This window comes from Morone saxatilis, unplaced genomic scaffold, assembly GCF_004916995.1.
Source record: "Morone saxatilis isolate NCDOM2014 unplaced genomic scaffold, NCSU_SB_2.0 Contig9, whole genome shotgun sequence".
NCBI classification, from domain to species: Eukaryota; Metazoa; Chordata; class Actinopteri; family Moronidae; genus Morone; species Morone saxatilis.
Genome location: NW_023340268.1, coordinates 17,049,666 through 17,069,617, shown reverse-complemented (window position 1 = coordinate 17,069,617; position 19,952 = coordinate 17,049,666). Strand labels below are relative to the sequence as shown.

Genomic DNA, 19,952 nt, shown 5'->3' with positions numbered 1-19,952 from the left:
GAGAAAAATAATGAGAAAGAGACAGTTAAAATGCCCAAAAGCAAACCACAAACCAACTTTACAGCAAAAACCAACACAAAATCAAATCTAAAGAAGAGGAATTTTTAAAACCCAAATAGTCACATAAACCAAACATAATCAGTCGTCAAATATTGCAAACAGTTCTTTCTCCGTAATTTGGTAATGAACTGAACTAACTGCTAAACTGCCACCTGAGGGCATATAATCTGACCCCCCAAAAAACTTGTAAAAGTGAAATTTTTTATATTAAAAGCATAAATCACTGAAAATACATTTTAGCGCACAAAGACTATTAACTGCTGGGTTTTATGAGAGCATCGTTTGTGTCCAATCTCACCCAAAAACTGCCACATGTAACCAGATATAATTATTTCAACTGAACTATGATCTTTTGATTATTAAAAAACAAACACTAAATAAATCCTCTCAGTTCTGTCAGTGTCAGAATGAATCTGATTAAAGTCACATTCACTGTGTTTTTGCACCATGTTTGCTTGCACCTCACTTCCATAATCAAGAGCATTTCAAACCTGCTTTCTCTGGCATAAACACACAAAAAGTAGGACCACAATCAGTGAAGTTTTTATCCTCCTTACTCCAAGGAATACTCATTTCCCCCCTGCTCTGTTTCTCCTCCACCCACTCTTTCTGTCACCTCCACCCCTCCTCCTCCTCCTCCCCACTTCTCCTCCCAGGTTCTGTGCGCAGAAACTCCACGGCTAACAGCAGAGGGCTGAGTGCCAACCACCGGATAGCAGACAGGGACTACTTGGGGTGGATGGATTTCGGCCGTCGCAGTGCAGAGGAGTATGAGTACTCCTCATAAAGGGAAGTCTACGTACGGGCAAACGAGAAAAACAAAAAAAAAAAAAAAAAACTCCACGCAAGCTGGCTCCTCACTGTCTCACAATAAGAGTCTATTTATGATGTATTTGTTGTACATTTGTTTGTAAGACTGTAATAATGCAATATACATATGCCAAATTTTGCAGAAAAGCTCTCACTGTCCAAGATTTGTTTGTTTCTGGTTTTCTCTGGTTTCTTTATCATTTTGGGTGGAAAGGGGTGGGATGGTATCAGGGTCTGTTGAGACTAACTGGACTGAATAAAGATTGAAAATATCACTCGCTGCATATGAATTCTTCTAATACAATGCATGCTGCTTAAATTGGATCCATTAACATTCATTGGGTGCATTCATACAGTGTGTCACAAAACAAGATTATCTGTGGCACCTCATTACTGCTGCAAACATAAAATCGATTTTTATGCATCTCTGTTGATGCATTATGTTGTGAACAATAACATCAAAAGCGGATGACAGTGTGAGCATGTAAAACTCATAACACATTGATAAGCACACACAGGTGCTCTACGAGTCATTTTTGGTGATAGTTTATGAGGGCAAGGGCCTTCTAAATAAAAGGATATAATATCAAACCTAAACACTTGACTAAATCATTTGTCATATATTACCTTTCAAAATCAGCATCATATGTCTATTCTGTCTCGTGTAATTCCTTCCCTTTCTTTATTTCTACATTCTAAATGAAACCCCAACACAGAATGAGTTTGACTATGAGTACACAGAGGATGACTGGAAAGAGATTGTTGATTGGTTTTAGATGCAATAGACTGAGGGACAGTCAATACAAAATTAATTCACATATTTTACGTGACTCCCTCTGTTTGGAATAAGATGGACCACAGTTTATCAACCCAGTGTTTCATCTTTCATCACTGTGGACACGTTTCCCAGCTTCGGCACTGTATAGCAAAGTGTGGTATTGTGACGTAAATCTAAAATAATCATAGTTGATGTGCTTTTTCTGCTGCTGGGTCCTCCATCTGAAGATTTGCCACTTCCCTCTCTAGAATTAAATTAAAATTTAAACTTTGTTCAAACTCATGCCACTGCCATCTTATGCTATGAAGAAATGTTTACTACTATACTATATACTATACTATACTTACTATATCCCTCCAGATATTTAGAACGTATTATTAAAGGGATTATCTTGAAATGGGGATATGTTTGTGAAAGAATGTTTTTGTTCTTATTTGGATGCTATCTGCAAAGTTATTATTACTGTTTGGGGTTTCTTTTTTACCTATTTAAACTACTAAAATTGTTAGATGTGTTTTGTAGAGATCACCATGAAAGATATGACCTCAGTGTGCATGCAGATCCATGAGTATCTGATGGTACCTGCCATCCACTTCTTGTCCTCTGCCCAGTATATTTTTTTAATATCAAATGTTTAGTGTAATAAGTCAAATATGTTGGAATACAAACATACAAATAAATATAGATGTGTAACATATATTGCATAATCAAGGCACCTGTGTAATATTGCTAATATCTAAACTAACAAAATGATTTCAAATCATTCTTTTTCCAGTGTCAAAAGTCAGTGTCTTTGCTGATAATTGATGAAAGCAAACTCCTGCACATCAGAAACCCATGGTGGATTATGGGTAATGATGCTGGTTTTAGACTATGATGATGAATGTTAAGGCAGATATGTCTGATGCTGAGAAAAAGGGTCAGTGTGTAGCTCCACAGAGGAGATGAAAGTCAGAGAATGTATCATTCAGGAAGCGTGCCGGGGAATGATCGAGAATATCTTCAAAAGAACTGGAAGATCATTATGAGCTTTAACGTCTGTGCTAAATATTGAAACAGTTTGAAGTGTTTAGAGAAACAGATATCGATTGAATTATTAAAGCAGGCTCAAAATAAACCATAATAATTGCTTTTGGCTCCACTAGAGAGACAATAACAGTTTTAAAGAGCCCAGTATGTTTTGCTGTTATGAGAAATATTATGATTAAACATCTTTAGGCAGTAAAAGAGATTTGATGACCTGGTATGTACACTTATTGTTAGAGCTCACTTGACATTTAAATTCTCTTTGTTACGATTATCCTGAAAACAACTGTGACAAAAGCTAGCAGACAGGATGCTAGGTTCAACCTGTTGGAAGCATTAGTAAAGGAAAGGGGAGAAATCCATAGTGGTGCTGAATTGTGATGAAGGAGCCCATTATGCTGCTCCTGGCCCCGTGTGTTAAGTGAAAAATGTGTCTGTATGAGTGAGAGGTGGAGAGAGGGATCGATGAACAAAGCAGGCTCGGTGAATTATTCAGAGAAGTGGTTTTGGATGCCTTGGGGGAAGAGAGGGTTTACCGTGTTTATATGTTAGTGTGTGTGTGTGTGTGTGTGTGTGTGTTGGGCAGTGAAGCCACTGGCTCGGACTGAGGTCGCACTTGAATCAGAAACAGAGACTTGAGATTCTGATAGGACCATGGGAATTGACTAAAACTTTCTCTTTAAAGAGCTGAGGCAGAAAACTTTGGAGTTAAAGGCTCTGGAAAGGTTTAAAGGCTGCAGTGGGATTGCTAGTAAATATCTGCTGTGTGTGTGTGTGTGTGTGTGTGCGTGTGTGTGTGTGTGTGGATATCTGCTACGAGTGCAAATGATACAAAAAGGTCAAAAGGCGAAAGCATGCATCGCCGACAACATCTTACATGGAGTGATTCGAGCTCTCATATATGCATAAGTGCTCCGTTTCTGTGCTAATGGGCAAAGCCAAGCCACACATTCATGAAAAGAACATGAGCTCCAAGAGCATGGCTGTAATAAAGATCCAGCGACGGTAACGAGCAGATGGTCTGAGCTCTTCCTGGACCATCTATGAAACTGGCTCAATGCACTGCCTTTCATTCTCTGTCCCATCTGTCTCCAGAATTTCCATTCTTTAACTTCAGATCGGCTTCAGTCAATTCAAAGGCATTTTACTGGCATCTAAAACAGAAGAACTCATGGTAAAAGCAGGGAAGGAGAGTTCCTGACTGTAAATGCAACTAGCAACCATAAGCACATAACACACATAGTGATGTAGGAAACATCACTACGCATTTTAAACTAAAGAAATAGTTTGTCATTGTGAGAATTCCGCTTGTATACTTTTTAGCAGAGAGTTAGATGAGAAGATCCCAGTCTCATGTCTGTATGGTAAATATGAAGCTACCACCAGTAGCAAAGACTGAAGATTTCTGTGCCAGAAATAGTCTGGCACAGGAGGGAAATAAACACATAAGAACAATTACAAATTGGTGTGAAGCTGATCTTCAATATATTCTGGCAAAAAAACAAAACAAAACAACAACAAAATACCAGATATAATAGGTAGACTGCAAAGGATACGACTCCCAACAATCTGAGTCAGTTGTAAAATGTGCTGTGACTGAGAATTCTTGAAAACTTGTTAGCAAATGAGCAGAAAAGTGGAATACATAGCTAAACAGAAGAGAGAAATGGTTGAAATGCTACTCCGTTAGTACAAATGCAAATGTGACTGAGCCACTGAAGTCTACAGCCATGCTAGCGCTCTGTGTTCTGTCAGGCTGTATTTAGGCACAGTGGTGCTTTGAGCTAAATGCTAACGTCAGTCTGCCATTGTTAACATACTGGGGTACATCAGACAATACGATTGGGAACCACTGCCATACTGTATGTGATTTCTGTGCTCAGAAGAGGATATTTGTAACTGATGTTGGACTTCCTCTTTCGCCTCAGGAGGAAGTTGATTTGATGTTTTGATAAATAAGATTAACAAAATGTTATTCTAAAGGGGACAAATAACCACAATGAGAGACATCGGTGACATTTGAGACAGATTTCATTTCTTTCAATTAGAGTCCCCGGCTGCCAGAGCGGCATTTTTGGATTATTGCTGACCTCTTGTTCACCCTGTGGCTAATGGAGGTTTAATAAGCTGCCCTCATCATATCCCTCATAGCACAAGAGATACAGATGGTGAATGGTTAATGGATTATGACCGGCCTATGTGGACAGACAGCATGCACTTCACATGCTGACTATTTTGTGGGCTGAGTTATTCGTGAGCACCATCTGCTGGAGGAGGGTAAATACTGATTTCATGTCTTGAAATCAAGGTCTTGAAAGAGTCATGATCTCATGTAAAGGGGGAAAACACACAGAGGGGAAGTTACTGTATGATTACTGAACTTTTATTTGGAAAAAAACCCTCATTATATGCTCACCTCAATACTTACAGTGATGTGTGGTTCTTGGTTATGCACTACACATAACAATTCCTTTATAAGTGTGTCATTACTTACAATCTAGTGACAATGAACAGTATATACAGTGAGCACATGTGAGACAACATCATTTCTATGACCACAAATTCAAAGGATTTTTAAAAAATAAATAAACACAAGTGCAATGATGGCCGTGGCAGCTCTTTCACAATCCAACACATAAAGAACATAAATCATCAAAAACAGATGTTCGAGGCACTATATTGCTTCATTTCTCCAAAAGCTTCTGACCATGACGGCTGATTAGCCACAATCACTTCCCTTATCCCTCTCTCACTCTTTGTGAGCTGTGGCTTCAGCCTATTGATCGTCCAATCGATGGAAGCACCATCAACTTCCCTGTCTAATGGCCAATTAGGAAACTAAACCAAGGTATCTTTAATACTGACAAAAAAATCTATTCAGTGATTTGTTCAAAGGGACTTCTCAGACTCACAGATAATCATTTAGGTAGGCGTATGACTGAGGGGAGAGAGCGCTACAGCAAGGGTGACATATTTTCATGTATTTGGTGTAAATTGTATAATCATTTATAAAAAGGTGGATCTTAATCCAATAATAGAGATTAAGAAAGGCATGGTTTAGTGCTACAGCTAGTAGTAGTACAACTAGTGCAATGGCAGATGTAACAGAGTGCACCGGTGTATGTCTGGATCCGTGTGGGATTTTGTGGATGTGTTTCAGAAAAGGCGAGAGTGGGAGTACTATATCTAGCCAGCAGAGTCAGTCTCCAAAGCAGGGATGTGAGTGGACAGCAGTGGGAGCAGACAGATATCTCAGTAGCTCTCTTTCAAGATATTCTGCTTTGAGTGGGTCAGTTCACCCAATTACATAAGATCAAATTACATAAAATTGGTTTTATGTGCCCAGATTTAACATATCTGTGTAAAAATAACCAGACAAAAGTCTATAGAGGCTCTGAGTGGTGCTTTGAGCTAAATGCTAAAAGCAGCGTGCTTAAAATGATAATAAAGATGCTGATTGTTAAGCTGGTACATGTTCATCATCTTAGTTTAGTGTATTAGCGTGCTATGATTTGCTAATTAGTGCTAAAACCAAAGAATATTTTTAGTTTTGCAGGTAACTGGTATTGGACAAATTAAAATTCAGACCTGATGATCACCAAACATATTACAATTCATCCTAAAGGGGACATGGATGTCTGTGCCAAATAGGTGGTCTAGGTCACCATGAAAAAGAATTTGCAAATGTGTACCCATGCCCTTACTCTGGAAAGTCCACAGAACAAACTGTAAAAAGTTTTCATTCTGACTTTTTAAAAGGACTAATGTGACAATTTCGGAAGTACACTATTATGCCTACTTTTCGAGAGTTTTCGATGATTTATACTATTATGTCTTAGCATTAAGTACGGAGCTAGAGCCAGAAGGCAACTAGCTTAGCTTAGCATATATTTAGAGTGAAACAAGGGAAACCGCTAGCCTGCCTTCATCTTAAATTTAAAAAATCTACCTACCAGCACCTCCAAAGCTCACTAACAACATGTGTTTAATACATACACAAACAGACATAGAGTAAAAATGACAAACGTTGGGGTTCAGGGGGAGTTGTTGGAACTATTTCTGAACACAGCCCGGACGATAAAGTGTTGCTCATCAAGTTACAGATACCATTTAATTTATCTAAAACCACAAATAGTAACTTTTACACTTCTGTTTGATGTATTTTTGAACTTCCTTATTTCTAGTCTTTAAACTAGGTGAATCACTTCCTGGTTCCAGCTTCATACTTAACGCCAAACATGAGAGTGTTATAAATCCTCTCATCTAACTCCCAGAAAGAAGCCAAAAAAGCACATTTTCCAAAATGATGTTGATGAAGTTTTCTTTTAATTGGTAGGAAGTAAATCTGTGGATTATCCAGAGTAACAGGAACATTTTCTGGAAAGACACGTTTTTAAATGTAATTGTTCAGTGCTTTGAAATGAAATTCCTTTCACCTTCATTGTATTGAGACATGAGACATTTCAGCAACATCTCATAATATGGGCACATAAAGCCAAAACTATCTGCATGACTACATACCAGAAGATGTTTTGGATGAACCAACCCGTTAACTTACTTTGATTTTAATTCAAGCATAAGTCACCACCTTAAAGCACTGAAGAATGGATAGTGTCTGTGTGGAACCACAGTAGTGATTAGAAACTGGTCAGTAGTGCCATGTTGTTGTCGTACAGTATGAACAGTGTCAGTCAGTGTTTGGGCTCCAGGTGACTGCTCAACAGTCGGTCCTTGGCCCTGCCTGGCTCCTACATGGCTAATAGCCAGCAGCAGTACAGACTACTCCTGGGGCCCTGGGGCTTTCATGGCCATGCTAGCTCCAACCATGGCTGGATAACTCCGGTTCCTCCTCATTCCATCGGGCCCAAAAGGGGAGCCGGATCTGCGCAGCCCACCCAGAGGCCCCAGGATCGGGCTGGGACTTACTGCTCTGGCCCCTGGAGCTCCAGCCACACCTAGCCGCTTCACCTTGTCCAGCAGGTTGAGGTTGTGGACGGTCACACTAACGTCCGTCTGGCTTTCGCAGTCCCTAGCTTTCTGCCTGCCCCTCATTCTCCCCGTCACCTCTTTCAGAATGGAGCGGGCCGGTTTGGAGGCCAGGAAGTTGTCGTAGGAAGGGCTCTTGAAGTCGAAGCCCACGGGGGTTGGCACAGCGGAAGCTCCCTGTCCTGTGGGCGAGTTGGGAGGGGTAGAGGGGCGCAGAGGGTCGGGGTTGGGCACTCGGTTAGGGGCGATAGAAGTGCTGAATAAGACTCCTCCAATGCCCTGACCATACTCCAGGCCCTGGCTCTGGTGATACATCGCTGCAGAGATCCCTCTCTCCTGGAGAAGGCGCACTAACCCCAGGGAGGTGCTGGTGGTGCGTGTTGCATCTCTGCACAAACATGGGAAACAAATGAGAGTCAACTTCATACTGATTGGCTGATACAAGTGAAACTAGCAAGGATACATGTCTTATTTTAAGGAAACTATGACAAACTCAGTGTGACAACGATGACCACTGAACAAACTGCAAACTCACTAACAAAGACACAAAGTTTTGTTTCCTACAGTAGCAAGAAAAAGACAGAAAGTGGTTTTCCAGTGTATTTGAAACCGTGCCTGAGGTTGGTTGAGGATTCAGATGGCCTGAGACTGAGCCTGCGGGGCGTGCACGGTGTAGCAGCAGGAGTACCCAACAGAGTGCTTGTCATCACACAGGAGGACGATGCCGGGACTGGGTTTAGACTGGAGAAGAAAAGCAAACACGACAAAAGAATGGAAAAAATTAGAAACACCGAAAAGAGGATACTTAAATTGTACTTTTGTGATATCTCATCATTGTAATAGAGCAACACTAACTGGCACAGGGGCTGTTGTTCCTTTGAACCATAAGCACCTGCATGTATTATTTAGCACCTTCCTACTGTTTAGCAGACAACTGACTGAATATTGTTGCTTGGACATGATCCCATCTCAATGAATGCTGTTTCGATCTTATTTGTCCTGTGGGATTTAGTCCATTTCAGACTGAGTGAACACTGTAGGATTCTCAAAGCGCCACATATCTCCACATCATTATCACATTAAGCTGAATCAAATGTTTAATTTGGCATTTATGTTTATATGTTAAAAGCATGCAGCATTTAAGACAGGGGAAAATGTGCATCTTTAGGAGGCAAACACATGACAGTTCTTACGAAAACACATTATTGTATTAGGACTTTTGCAATAAGGCATATGTTTGAATAAGGCTGCTTTTAGCAAAAAAGCTCAACTTTGCAGTAGCTGATTATGAGTAAAGTCTGGCAGATCAAAGAGAAACTTTCATACAATCAAAGGGGAACAGAAAGTTGACTTTGATCATAAACTTTCAAACAGCACCAGAATATTTATGTCGCTTACCTTGGCGTGACTCGCGTCAGCTCATCAGTTGGGTGGAGGATTCGACAGGTTGTGAAGGTGTAGGTAGAACTGGTGTGGGCCATGCATTTACCTGGGTAGTATGCAGCTGCAAGTCACACAAACACATCACATCATTAAAATTAACATTAACAGTCATTAAAAAAGGTAAGTTCGATACCCCGCAGGTGTTTTAGGACAGTATGTATAAATGTACAGTATGTCCTCACCCAGGACATCAGTGTTGCTGAGATGTGGCGATGGGGATGGAGAGGGTGGAGAAGGTGGAGCGAGGGTGGGTGGAGGCTGAGCGATGTTGGTGTCAGCGGTGCTGGAGGTGGAGGGCACAGCTGGTGAGGCAGTGGCAGAGGAGGTGGGAAGATTCTGGAAGTATTGGTCCCCTGGTTCATCCTCCTCAAAGCCTCCCCATGGGTATACCTGTAGACAACGCAGCACAGAGAGAAGAAGAGACCAGATCATTGCAGATGCATACATGTGCACTGGTGTTACAACAATTACTTGTAGTAATATTAACAGTTTTTAAGAGTTTAGTCATATAATATGTGACTAACAAGGTTTTTGTTATTTATCCCTTCTTTTAAATATCAAAATAAAAATTCAGTGATACCAAACCGATCCAAGAAAATTTCCTAAATTGTTTTGGTATTTTATTCAGCACTGTTTTCTCCCACTGAACTTACTGAGAGGAGAAACAGAAGAAAAGTTTAAGGGAGATGGACTTTGACATTATGAAGAAGAAGGAGCATTTTACTGTACATCACTGCAGTCTGGTTTCATTAGTCCTGCACACAAGTGGGACTTGACTCCCTGTATAATTAAAGCGGTGTTAATCTGTCAACATGTTGCATTATAAACCAAATACAAAGATGCATTTACATGAGTATGACCATACTGTTAATGTGGACTCTCTCTCACACACACACACAACACAGACCTGCTCCAGCTCTAGTTCGAGGGGTCTGTAGCCCTTTGGCACAACTCCTGGCCTGGCGTCCAGAATCACACCGAGGTGAGGCTGAGCTAACTGCTGCCAGTGATGCAGAGTGGCAGAGCCTGGCGGAGAGAAATGAATAGAACTACAATACACCGATAAACGCTTGAAGCATTATTTAGAACTTGATACTTAACAAATAGATGGTTCTTTTATTGTCGCCAGACATTTACTGTTCTTGATTTCCTGAAATGCTTCAGAAACAGCTGGCTGTGGTTTCAGTAAAATGCTTAGTAGGTTTTTCCATTTGATTATTATTCTACTGTAATAAAGCAGATCTCACATATATATCACAAACAGTCCGAACATATGGGCGAATACAAAACTGCAGATTATGTGGCAAAAGCATGAGAAGTAACCAATAAAAGTATGTATTTAGTGATTCATTTCAACTACATTTGTAATAATTCTGTCTAATAAGCATATTCATGACAAAGCAAGGTGAGAAATATGACACAATAAGCCTCAGTGACAAACAAAGATGGAAAGAATATAAAGACAGTAAAAGGTGATGCAGAGCGAGAGGAATAAGATGAAAATGAAATGGAGGAGCAATTAGAATGAGGAAAGCTTTTTATTAGTCAGCTACATGAATTTGAAACATAGACAGAATGAAGAGACGAAAATCATAAATAAATAAAAATTGTAAAGAAACACATAAAGAAAAAGTGATACATATATAAGAAACGAAAAGGTGTGAATACAAAAAAACAAATGTATGTAAACAGAAGCAATGGCAGGGTTTCTATATATCATGGAGATGTTAGGCTAACAGTAGTCAATGAAGTATGAATATTTACCAGCAGAGGGCAGCACAGGCCAACAGCAGCCACCTTTAAGCCTAAATCAACACTGAATCACAGGGGGAATAATAATAAAACGCTGCTGTGACTCTCTCTGGGTTCACACTTCTACGTTACACTTTCTGGATAGCTACTTTGGTATCATATGTAAATCTCATTATTGAGTCTGTTTTCCGTTATCCCAGAAGAATCAGTTAGAGAACAGCAGTGGGTGATTTGGATGCAGAGCATAAACCAAAATGTCATCCCCCGTTTCTTCCTCTCTTTAATCACAAGTGTGAATCTGTCTACAACCATCCTCTCGGCTGTGTGTCTTTGTAATAACTGTGAGGAGATGCAAAACTGCCTGACTTGTGGTGGTGCATCAGAGACCAGAAAGAGTTAAAGAGCATTAGTGACAGAGGCCTCTCTTTCCTCTCTATTGCTGCCTTCATCTTCTTGCTCCCAGCTCGGTCCCTGGCCCACCTCCTTCCTCTCTCCCTCTCTATCCCAGCTCCAGTCTTCCTCGCCCATCCCCAACCTCTTTCCTTTTCTGCCTCGAGCATCCGCCCATGCCACCTCCTCTCCCCCTCCGTCGCCCAGCCCCGTTTGCTCCCTTTCTTTGTACCGACCACTCTGTGTCGGTCGCCCTCCCACTTCCTCCCCACCTTGCAGCTCATCCTTTTCTCCCTTTCTCCCTCACCTTCAAGCGGTTTGACGATCTGGAGTTTGTCAGGGAGGTAGGGCCCTCGTGTGGCCCAAATGTGGAGGTTCCCAAGAGACATGATGCTTTCTGAGGGAGTCATCACATGCTCCTGGCCCAGGGCTACAGATAGACCTCCATGTCCTCCTCGTCTCCGATCCCTCTCCTCTTCAAAGAAGCGCCTCTCGCTTAGGTTGTTTTGTCGACGCAGAGACAGGCGGCGCAGGGCGAGCCGCAGGTCCTCAGCTCCACTGGCCTTCTTTTCTCGGCCTTCTGTGCTGCTGCCAGAGCACAGATAAGATAAGAATGTTTTTCATTTCAAGGAATCTTGAGAAAATCATGTCAACTTGTTGAAGCACGTTTAACTGTACTAACATTCGACTAATCCTCAATGCTCAACTCAAGAAACAAAACATTTTAAAGGTACTTCTTCACTCTCAGATTCATGCGAGCGTCTAAAAGCTGTCCTCAGTCTCAATGTCCTCATTAATGTATTCACTGTATACGCCTGCTCCTCCTCACCTATCCTGATTGGACACAGTCTCCATCAGGATGCTCTGTGTTCGGTTGTCAAGGGCCATACTGTCTCCGCTGATGTCGCCTCCATAGATGCTGGAGTGAGGTGTGGAGAGACCGCTGGACTGTGGCGATGTACGAGCTGACAGAGACTGGTTGGAGCCCGGGATGTTGGCATTGGTTGGAGTCAGAGAACGCTGACGGACTGTCTGGTTGACGTTCTTAACCGTCTCAAACACACGCTTCCGATGGCTTCTGCAGACAACCACACACAAAAATATACTGTATATACAGTAAGTAATTTCACTACAGCCCATGAAATGGTTGGAGCTTTTTAGGTTTAGTCACTAAGCTACTTGGTTGAGGAAAAAAAATCATGGTTTGGGTTAAAGTACGTGAATCCAGAAAAGTTATCTCAGGGGTTGTGTAAAGTCAGTGTGTCCTCTAGTTCCTTCTCAAATTTCATGGCAGTACATCCAACCTCATTGTGGCACTAGATGAAAAGTCAGTGGACCGCCAAAGTTATGCATCGATGAGCAGAATTTGCCAATCCATCTAGTAAATGTTGAGATACTTCACTTGATAATTAAAACTAAAAAATAAAAGTTATCAGAATTTATAGTTGAATGTAACCTTGAATATAGAAAAAAATCATGGCAATTAATCCAACAGTTGAGGTTGAGATATTTCAGTCACCAAAGTGCTGCCTGACATTGCCATCCCTAGAACCATGAGAAAACCTAATGGAAATCAGTAGAATTCAATTGATATTTTCTGAATTCCAATTATTTCTAACTCTTTCAAAAAGCAATTAGTGACAAAGTCTGGTCCTTGTAAAATAAATAAATAACATACAGTAGCTTGACTGTTAGTCCATACATACTTCTGTTCCTCGCTCTCTGGGTCATCCATACTCAACTCCTTCCTCATTGTTCCCTCAATCTCAGCTGCCAGAGAATCCTGCAACACAAAAACTCATGAAGGAACGGATGATAATCATGTACACACCCACAGATACACACAAACACACACACATACTCTCTCACCATGGGGTACAGTCCCAGGGGATGGCAACGTCGAGGGGTTCCTGCTGGGTAGTTTCTGTTCCTCAGGTTCTTCAGCTCCTCCTGGGCTTCATGCAGCATCTCTATGCACTCTGTATACTTCTCCTCCAACTCCTGGAGCTGATCATTGTGGACATTAAAATGAACTTTTTAAATTAAAGTCAAACAGTCTGGTATCTGGGGCAGGGCATTGATGTGGAAGTTACCTCTGCTGTAAGCTGCCTCTGGGCATCTTTAGCTGCCACTAGGTGTTGAGAAAGCTCCTCATTCTCCACCGCATACTAGAAACACACGTTTGAATTAGCAAAACAAACAGATCATAATAACTGTCTTTAACTACTGAATTAAAATGGGTTCATGTCTATCCATGTGCACTCACAGATTTGGCTTTCTTTTGCAGATCTACTATCTGAGAGAGGAGGTGTGTGATCTCTTCCTGCTGTCGGGAAGCATCCTCAGTCTTACGAGCCAATTCCTCCGCTATTGCAGAGATTTGGAGACTGGACAACCCTGAGAGGGCAGAAAGTTTATTTCAGTCTGAGAGAGGGAAAGATGTGTCCAAATAATCCAGCACAGCATGAAATAGAGGACAAAGTTAAAGGGAACACAGAAAAAACAAGAGTGTTAAAAATCTATTTCAGTCAGAAAGTTTTAGACAAACACAGAAACAGTATAAAAGACAGAGAAGACTTACTGAGTTCTTTCACACAGTCATTAACAAGCTGCTGCTCCTTTTCTTCATATGTTTCAGTCTCTGACTTTAGATGGTTAGCCTGCATGTAGACATCCATGATTACAATACAATATATACAATATATCCCCAGCAATTTCAGTTTGTCACATTGCTTGTGCGTGTTGTTGTTACGCTGTGAGGAGATACCTCTGAGCGGAGCGACAGGTTCTCTTCTTCCAGATCTTTGAGTTTCCTTTGGAGTGTGTCGCTCACAAATGCTCCTGAAGCTGTTTCCAATTTACTTTTCTTTCCCCTTTAGACACATAAACACAGAGTGAGCCTGAAACTCATAGCCAGAAGGTCAGTGTACTAGTTTAAAGGAATCAAATGGCATGTTATGTGTTTAGCATTTCTGCTTGCTTTTGCTTGGCACCTCAAAAACATAAATTCTAAATAAAATATTCTCTATAAATTATTAAATAAAAATGTTATGGATAGAAAGGGGGATATTGATGAACAAAGAAAGGATGCTAACGTTGGGGAGCTGCTGGATTCATCCTCGCTCTCCTCAGCTGCATTGGTGTAAAACTGCAGCAGCTCATCCTTCAGGTTCAGCTCATGGTGCAGCTGGGCCACCTGGAAGAGGACATAAGAAGTTAACTGCTTTTGTACGTCTCTACATAAATGAGAAGGGTTTTGCAGTCCTCCCTCCTGAAGCCCCTCGTTCTATGAGCCAATGGGGTTTGAGCATGAGTAGTAGGGTTCGTTGTGTGAAGCAGGTTACATAAACGTTCAAGGAAGTCCATCCAAATGAACAAATTTGAGGTTGCTGACTCCTCACTACTGTGCTGTCGGCACATCTTTCTTGAAGTTACTTTGTATGTGGGGATAAATATAGATAAGTAGAACAGCTAGCATCCAATGAGGAATCTGACACTATTACGCATGTGAATCCGCTTTGTTTCCCATATTATCAGAATGTTATGAGTCTTGCTGATCACAATTTAACTTCAGTAAATGTTTAGCGTAGATATTAAACACAGATGAGTGTGTATTGATTAATGTAATTAACTATTACTAGCTCAGAGTTTTCAACCATATCACATGGTCTTCATCAACTGTTGACATAATGGATGTACCCCATCTGCTAAAAAGCACAAAAACCTACAAAAACACTAGTAAGTGGACCTTTTTTCAAATTGTAAATTAACTACATGAATGATTTTATGAGTTAGTGACCGATTAATGAATGTGTGTGTAAGCAGACCTCTTCTGTGATTTGTACCACTCGTTCCTCCAGATAGTCATTCTGCTCAGTCAAAATTCTGTTCTTTTTAAGAAGCGATTGGCCGATTCTTGCAGCCAACTCCAAATCTCTCTCTTTCTAATGGAACACAGGAAGAGAGGAGAAGAGATAAATGATAAGTTTAGCATCAACACCCTAAAAATCCCATAACACAACACTGGTAAACACTGGCGTCCTGTGGGGGTGGAGGTTCAGCCACTGTTGGTATATTTAGAGGCAGAATTCACCCACTGCTTTCTGAATTTCACTGCTTATTTGATCACTTTCTGTTTTTCCACAACTATTCATATTCAGACAGATTTCATTCTTGCAATTAGGGCAAACATTTACAGCACAGCATCCTCTCTGTTGCAGCCTCACTTTGTGCTTTTAGTCTAATTAAAAATCCTTTCTAGCGCAGCTTTGAATTACACTGATAGAGCTGACAAAAATAGACCATCTCACCTCCTCCAACAGACGTGTGACAGCATCGATGTCATTGTAGGTCTTCGTCATCTGGCCCACTCTGTCTGCACATAGCACTGCGGAAATATAAAACACACAACAAAGATTAAACAACCAGAGTCAGACCTCCTTTACTGGATGAAATAATAATAAAAATAATAAATAATGATTTAAATAATTTCCCCCTGGGATTATTAAAGTATTTCTGATTCTGATTCTGAAAGCAGTGTGTATGACCTCTCATCACTTGTGGTGTGATACACGAACATGTACAGTGGCACGCACACTACATTATGTAACATAGAAAGTTTAAAAAGTCGTCCTCTCAGAGGTGGTTGATGGTTCATGTTTAGAGAGTGTAACACATTATTGATATAATGTTATTGTATGAAAGAGGAGAGAGGAGTTGTTTTCCATGGCACACAGCGGTCAGCCGCGTTGCCCTGAGGTGAAAGCTCTTATTGACTGCAGAGCTCTAATCAATAACATGCTGTACAAAGTTATTGAATGCATCATGTTAAACCTTGGTAATCTAGTTAGTATTACAACCAGCACACAAATATTTAACTGCTGTTTTATTAAAGCACTTTTGAGTTTCTTCTTTGAAAATAAAGATAGCAAACATTGTTCAGACTCTGGCTCGCACAGGCACATCAGTGGACTGTGGGGATTGGTGTGTGCACGCGTGTGTGCTTGAGGGCTGATATGTCAAATCAGAGCAAATTCAAAGTCAGCGAGCTTGAGGAAATTCCGCTTAATGAGAGGAACAAAGCCAGAGACAACCAGGAAAGGCTGCTTGGTTGTCGCTAGAAATCCTGAAGGGATGAAAACACAACTTTACAATCTGTTGCAGCCATTAAACAAACTGTAACAGGGAAATCTCAAGCTAGAAAGGTCAGCTTGCTCAAAAATCTAGTCACATATCTGGGAATAGGAATCACATATTAAATCACAACTTTCTCGATTGTAGTTTAGACATGCACTCTACCTTTCTTGTCCTCCTTATAATACCAGCCATCCAGCTCACATTCATCCCTCGCTAATCTCTGCATCCCACTCTCGCTGTCCATCTCTTCCCTGAGCTCCACAATGACAGATGAGCAGAAACGACAACTGGTCCAAACACTGATCCATTCACTTTCCCTCTCCCGCTCCTACTGCTCAGCTACTGCACAACAGGCCCAGAGACTAATTTACCGCCCGCCCACACGGACGCCCCTGTGTGTGTGAGTGCGAGGGAGGCAGAGAGATGGGAGAGAGTGCGTTTTGGAAAAGCTCTACAGCTGAGTTGGAGGTGAAACGGAAGTGGAAGTTGTATAGTGATTCAGAGTATGCACAGCGGAAGAAAGTCTGGACTTTGTAAACGCTGACAGAACTCCCACATCTTTCTCCTTTTCACCTTTCTTTCATCCACTTGCTTGCTCCCTCTATTGCTATGTGCAAGGCCGCTGAACATCTTTCTGCCTCCAGCAACTGTAACCATGGCAACCCTAGTCCACAAACAAACCCCTGACACACGCAGAGACATACACAAAACTCTTTACATTTGATCGTGGTGCAAACAAAGTAAATGCAAGAGACACATCTATGAAGATGTTAGCATACCAACTAAAGAAGCAGCATGCTAGCAATACTATCTATAAAATGAGAAATAAAACCAGTTAATTCTAAGTTAGAGGAGGTACACTGAACTTTACTATACTGAACAAATAGAAAGTCTCCTAAACTCTCTGAACCTGCCTAATGATAGTATTGTAGACGAGGTAAAGGCATCAATATGTTTAGATAAAAACCACACAGCAGTCCGGGCACATGGAGGGAAATATTCAGTGAACGAGTAAAGCAGGGACGTGTGCACCACCTTGTGGAGGGCGACTACAGGCTGAGTTCTATTATAACAGGGAAAGGACAAACTAGACTGTAGATAATAGTGATAAATGTCTTGATTCTAACACACAGATATTGTATTAGATGATTAGAAAAATCATCTGGACAGGATTTATCTGTCACAGACATACGACAGAGAAAAACAGCAGCTATACAAATGGCTTCTGATGGCTTCAGCTCAGTTATGAAAAAAATAAGATTTCCTGTTTATATGAGCCTTGGCAGACACTCTACTCCCTCCTCAAGCCTCTACTCTAGAGTCTAGAGTGGTGACTTGGCTGGAGGAGAGCAGGAATGACCTTTGTTACTGGCGATGTATTGATCTTCCTGGGCCAACTAGCAGAATCATTATCTCTTTTATTGATGACCGCATAGAAGAATAGTTCATTCAATGCTGACTTTTTATTGTGACCTCTAGGACAAATACAGTGTCAGAGAGGTATTAAATTATTTATATATCAGATGACTATTTGATATTGACTATAATTAATTGAAGAATTAAGACAAACATTAACTGCAAAGATAGGATTTTATACCATCGATCAACTGTTTACAGTACCTCTTAAAAGCCTCCATTTAGAGACACTAAACAGCACTTTTTTTAATTACTACTCCTTGCTACAGAAAATACAAGAATTAAACATAAAAAAAGAAGTGTGTGTCTAATAGAGGGTGAAAACTCGAGAGGAACCCCATATGAGCTATGATGGCAAGCAATATGCTGTATAATATTGCTACATATTACAAAATAATGCAAATGTTTCCCTAATGTAATAAATGGAGAATGGTTTTAATACATAGGAAATGTAAAGAAGAAAATTAGGGAAATTGTTTTATGTACTGTATGTGATTAAATTGTGCTCAGTTTGTCGTCTTCCTTAACAAAAATGAAATAAAATGCCAGCATTCAGTAGAAGAGTCTCTATTTCAACCTGTCATGAAATTCACAAAAAATTACAGTAGATTATCTTTCTGTGAACCCTTTGAAGGATTAAATAAAGCATGTACCCTGCAGGTGGGTAAATCCTTCACTTCTAAAGTCCCAGACACCAGTCCCAGAGATAAAACCCCACTACTTTAATCTCCAGTGTCCCTCCTTAAAACATTTTTCACCACATTTCCACTGTAGAAATTTGAAACAAGATAGCTAAAAGGTTCCCTAATGCTTTACAAAGAGCATCAGCAGCACAGGAAACAGACCCTGTCTGTATAATCATATATATATATAGTCATTGCTGTTGACCGCGCTCTGGCCAGACTTACAGAAGTATTTGAGTGTCTCTTCGATCTGCTCGGTGGTCAGGTCAAACCTGGTGTCCGGTGCGACGAGGGGAGTGTGCAGCCAGTCATCGTGGTCGTAGCCGTAGACGGTGTCAGCCCGCAACCGGTACACTGGCAACTGCTCCTCTAGAAGACTGATGATCTCAAACTCTGGCAGGTCAGTGCTGTTGCACACATCTGAACACCACAGAGAGGACAGTGAAAGTGAATATACTGCAACCTGGTGGTGGACTGCAGGATGTCAGGGTGTGGGAATAACATAGAGCCAGTCTCAGTTTAACAATTTAGAACAATGTTATATTAACTAATACTTTTTAAACAAGCTTGTATATATGTAAATATATGTTGAACATGTGATAGATATAAGAAGTGGTGAATGTAACTAAGTACTTTTACTTAAGTGCTGTCCTTAAGTACAGTTTTGAAGGACTTTTCATTGTATGTTACTGTATACTTCTACTACATTACATTCAGAGAACAAATATTGTATTTTTAGGTAGTTTTAGGTACTATTTGCTTTTGTACTGAGCATGTTAAAGCTATGATAACTGTATAATTTGAATGCTCAATAATATATAAAGTAGTGATGGTAGTTACATTAAAAAAAACATTTTACAAACAACAATTTATAATAACATATCCCTCACATGGGGCAATTTCCTGTGTAACAAGTACTTTTGATGCCTGAAGTACATCACACTGGGATATTGCTACTTTATTTCTGGATGCATGGCTCTTGCATGGGTTTTCTTCTTCTTTAAACAATAGCTACTAAAACTGTATATCATCTTAATTAGAGTTTATGAAATGAGGCTATTTGGGACATTAGGTCTTTATAAACCATCACTTTATAACATAGATAAAAAAATAACTAAACACATTCTACATTATAGCATTATAACTTCTAGCAAGTGTTATATGCAGCACTTGCTAGAACATGTTACATATCGCTGTTGTCATGTGCAAACTATGTAGGCATGTTTGGAGATTTGGATGAAATCAAAGCTATGTTTTCCTTAATTCCTAAAAAGCTGACCCCAGCTTGCACACACACGCACCTGTGATGGTCTCGGCGTCCCTGCAGTCGGGTGGCACCGTGGATGTGTCGAGCTGGCTGCAGTCGCCCTCGCTCACATACTGCTCCTCGTGGGTGTGCTGCTGGTCCGGCTCAGGGTCCGGATCCGGGTCCAGGTCTGGGGCCGGAGCCAGGGAGGGGGCCGGGGAGGCCA

General features: G+C 40.8%; 2 protein-coding genes across 2 annotated transcripts in view; one reads left to right on the top strand and one right to left on the bottom strand.

Annotated features, from left to right (window-relative positions):
- The window catches only part of LOC118342810 (cholecystokinin), a 3,971-nt gene extending 2,699 nt beyond the window's left edge, over positions 1-1,272 (top strand). Inside the window, exon 4 of the mRNA XM_035681474.1 lies at positions 717-1,272. Within this exon, the coding sequence (XP_035537367.1) occupies positions 717-847 (131 nt within the window). The 3' untranslated portion in view covers positions 848-1,272. The remainder of the gene's footprint in view (positions 1-716) is intronic.
- A 3,783-nt stretch (positions 1,273-5,055) lies between these two features.
- Positions 5,056-19,952, bottom strand: LOC118343276 (trafficking kinesin-binding protein 1-like). The gene is made up of 18 exons (XM_035682047.1): positions 19,782-19,952; positions 18,706-18,900; positions 15,556-15,632; positions 15,073-15,189; positions 14,341-14,441; positions 14,013-14,118; positions 13,827-13,905; positions 13,512-13,642; positions 13,339-13,413; positions 13,115-13,252; positions 12,952-13,028; positions 12,075-12,323; positions 11,553-11,830; positions 10,011-10,129; positions 9,462-9,493; positions 9,059-9,166; positions 8,276-8,401; positions 5,056-8,048 (listed from the first exon to the last, which is right to left on the bottom strand). The coding sequence occupies exons 3-18, from the start codon at positions 15,604-15,606 to the stop codon at positions 7,454-7,456; spliced, it is 2,382 nt and encodes a 793-aa protein (XP_035537940.1). The 5' UTR covers positions 15,607-15,632; positions 18,706-18,900; positions 19,782-19,952; the 3' UTR covers positions 5,056-7,453.

Bases quoted from the DNA above. Each gene is read 5' to 3' on its own strand.
- LOC118343276 (XM_035682047.1), bottom strand. From the start codon at position 15,606: ATGACGAAGACCTACAATGACATCGATGCTGTCACACGTCTGTTGGAG. The intron at 13,414-13,511 runs GTGAGTGCACAT...GTGTGTTTCTAG, and splicing joins TGCAAAAGAAAGCCAAATCT to TATGCGGTGGAGAATGAGGA. The intron at 9,167-9,461 runs ACCAGGGGACCA...TGTGTGACTTGC, and splicing joins GGAGGCTTTGAGGAGGATGA to AGCTGCATACTACCCAGGTA.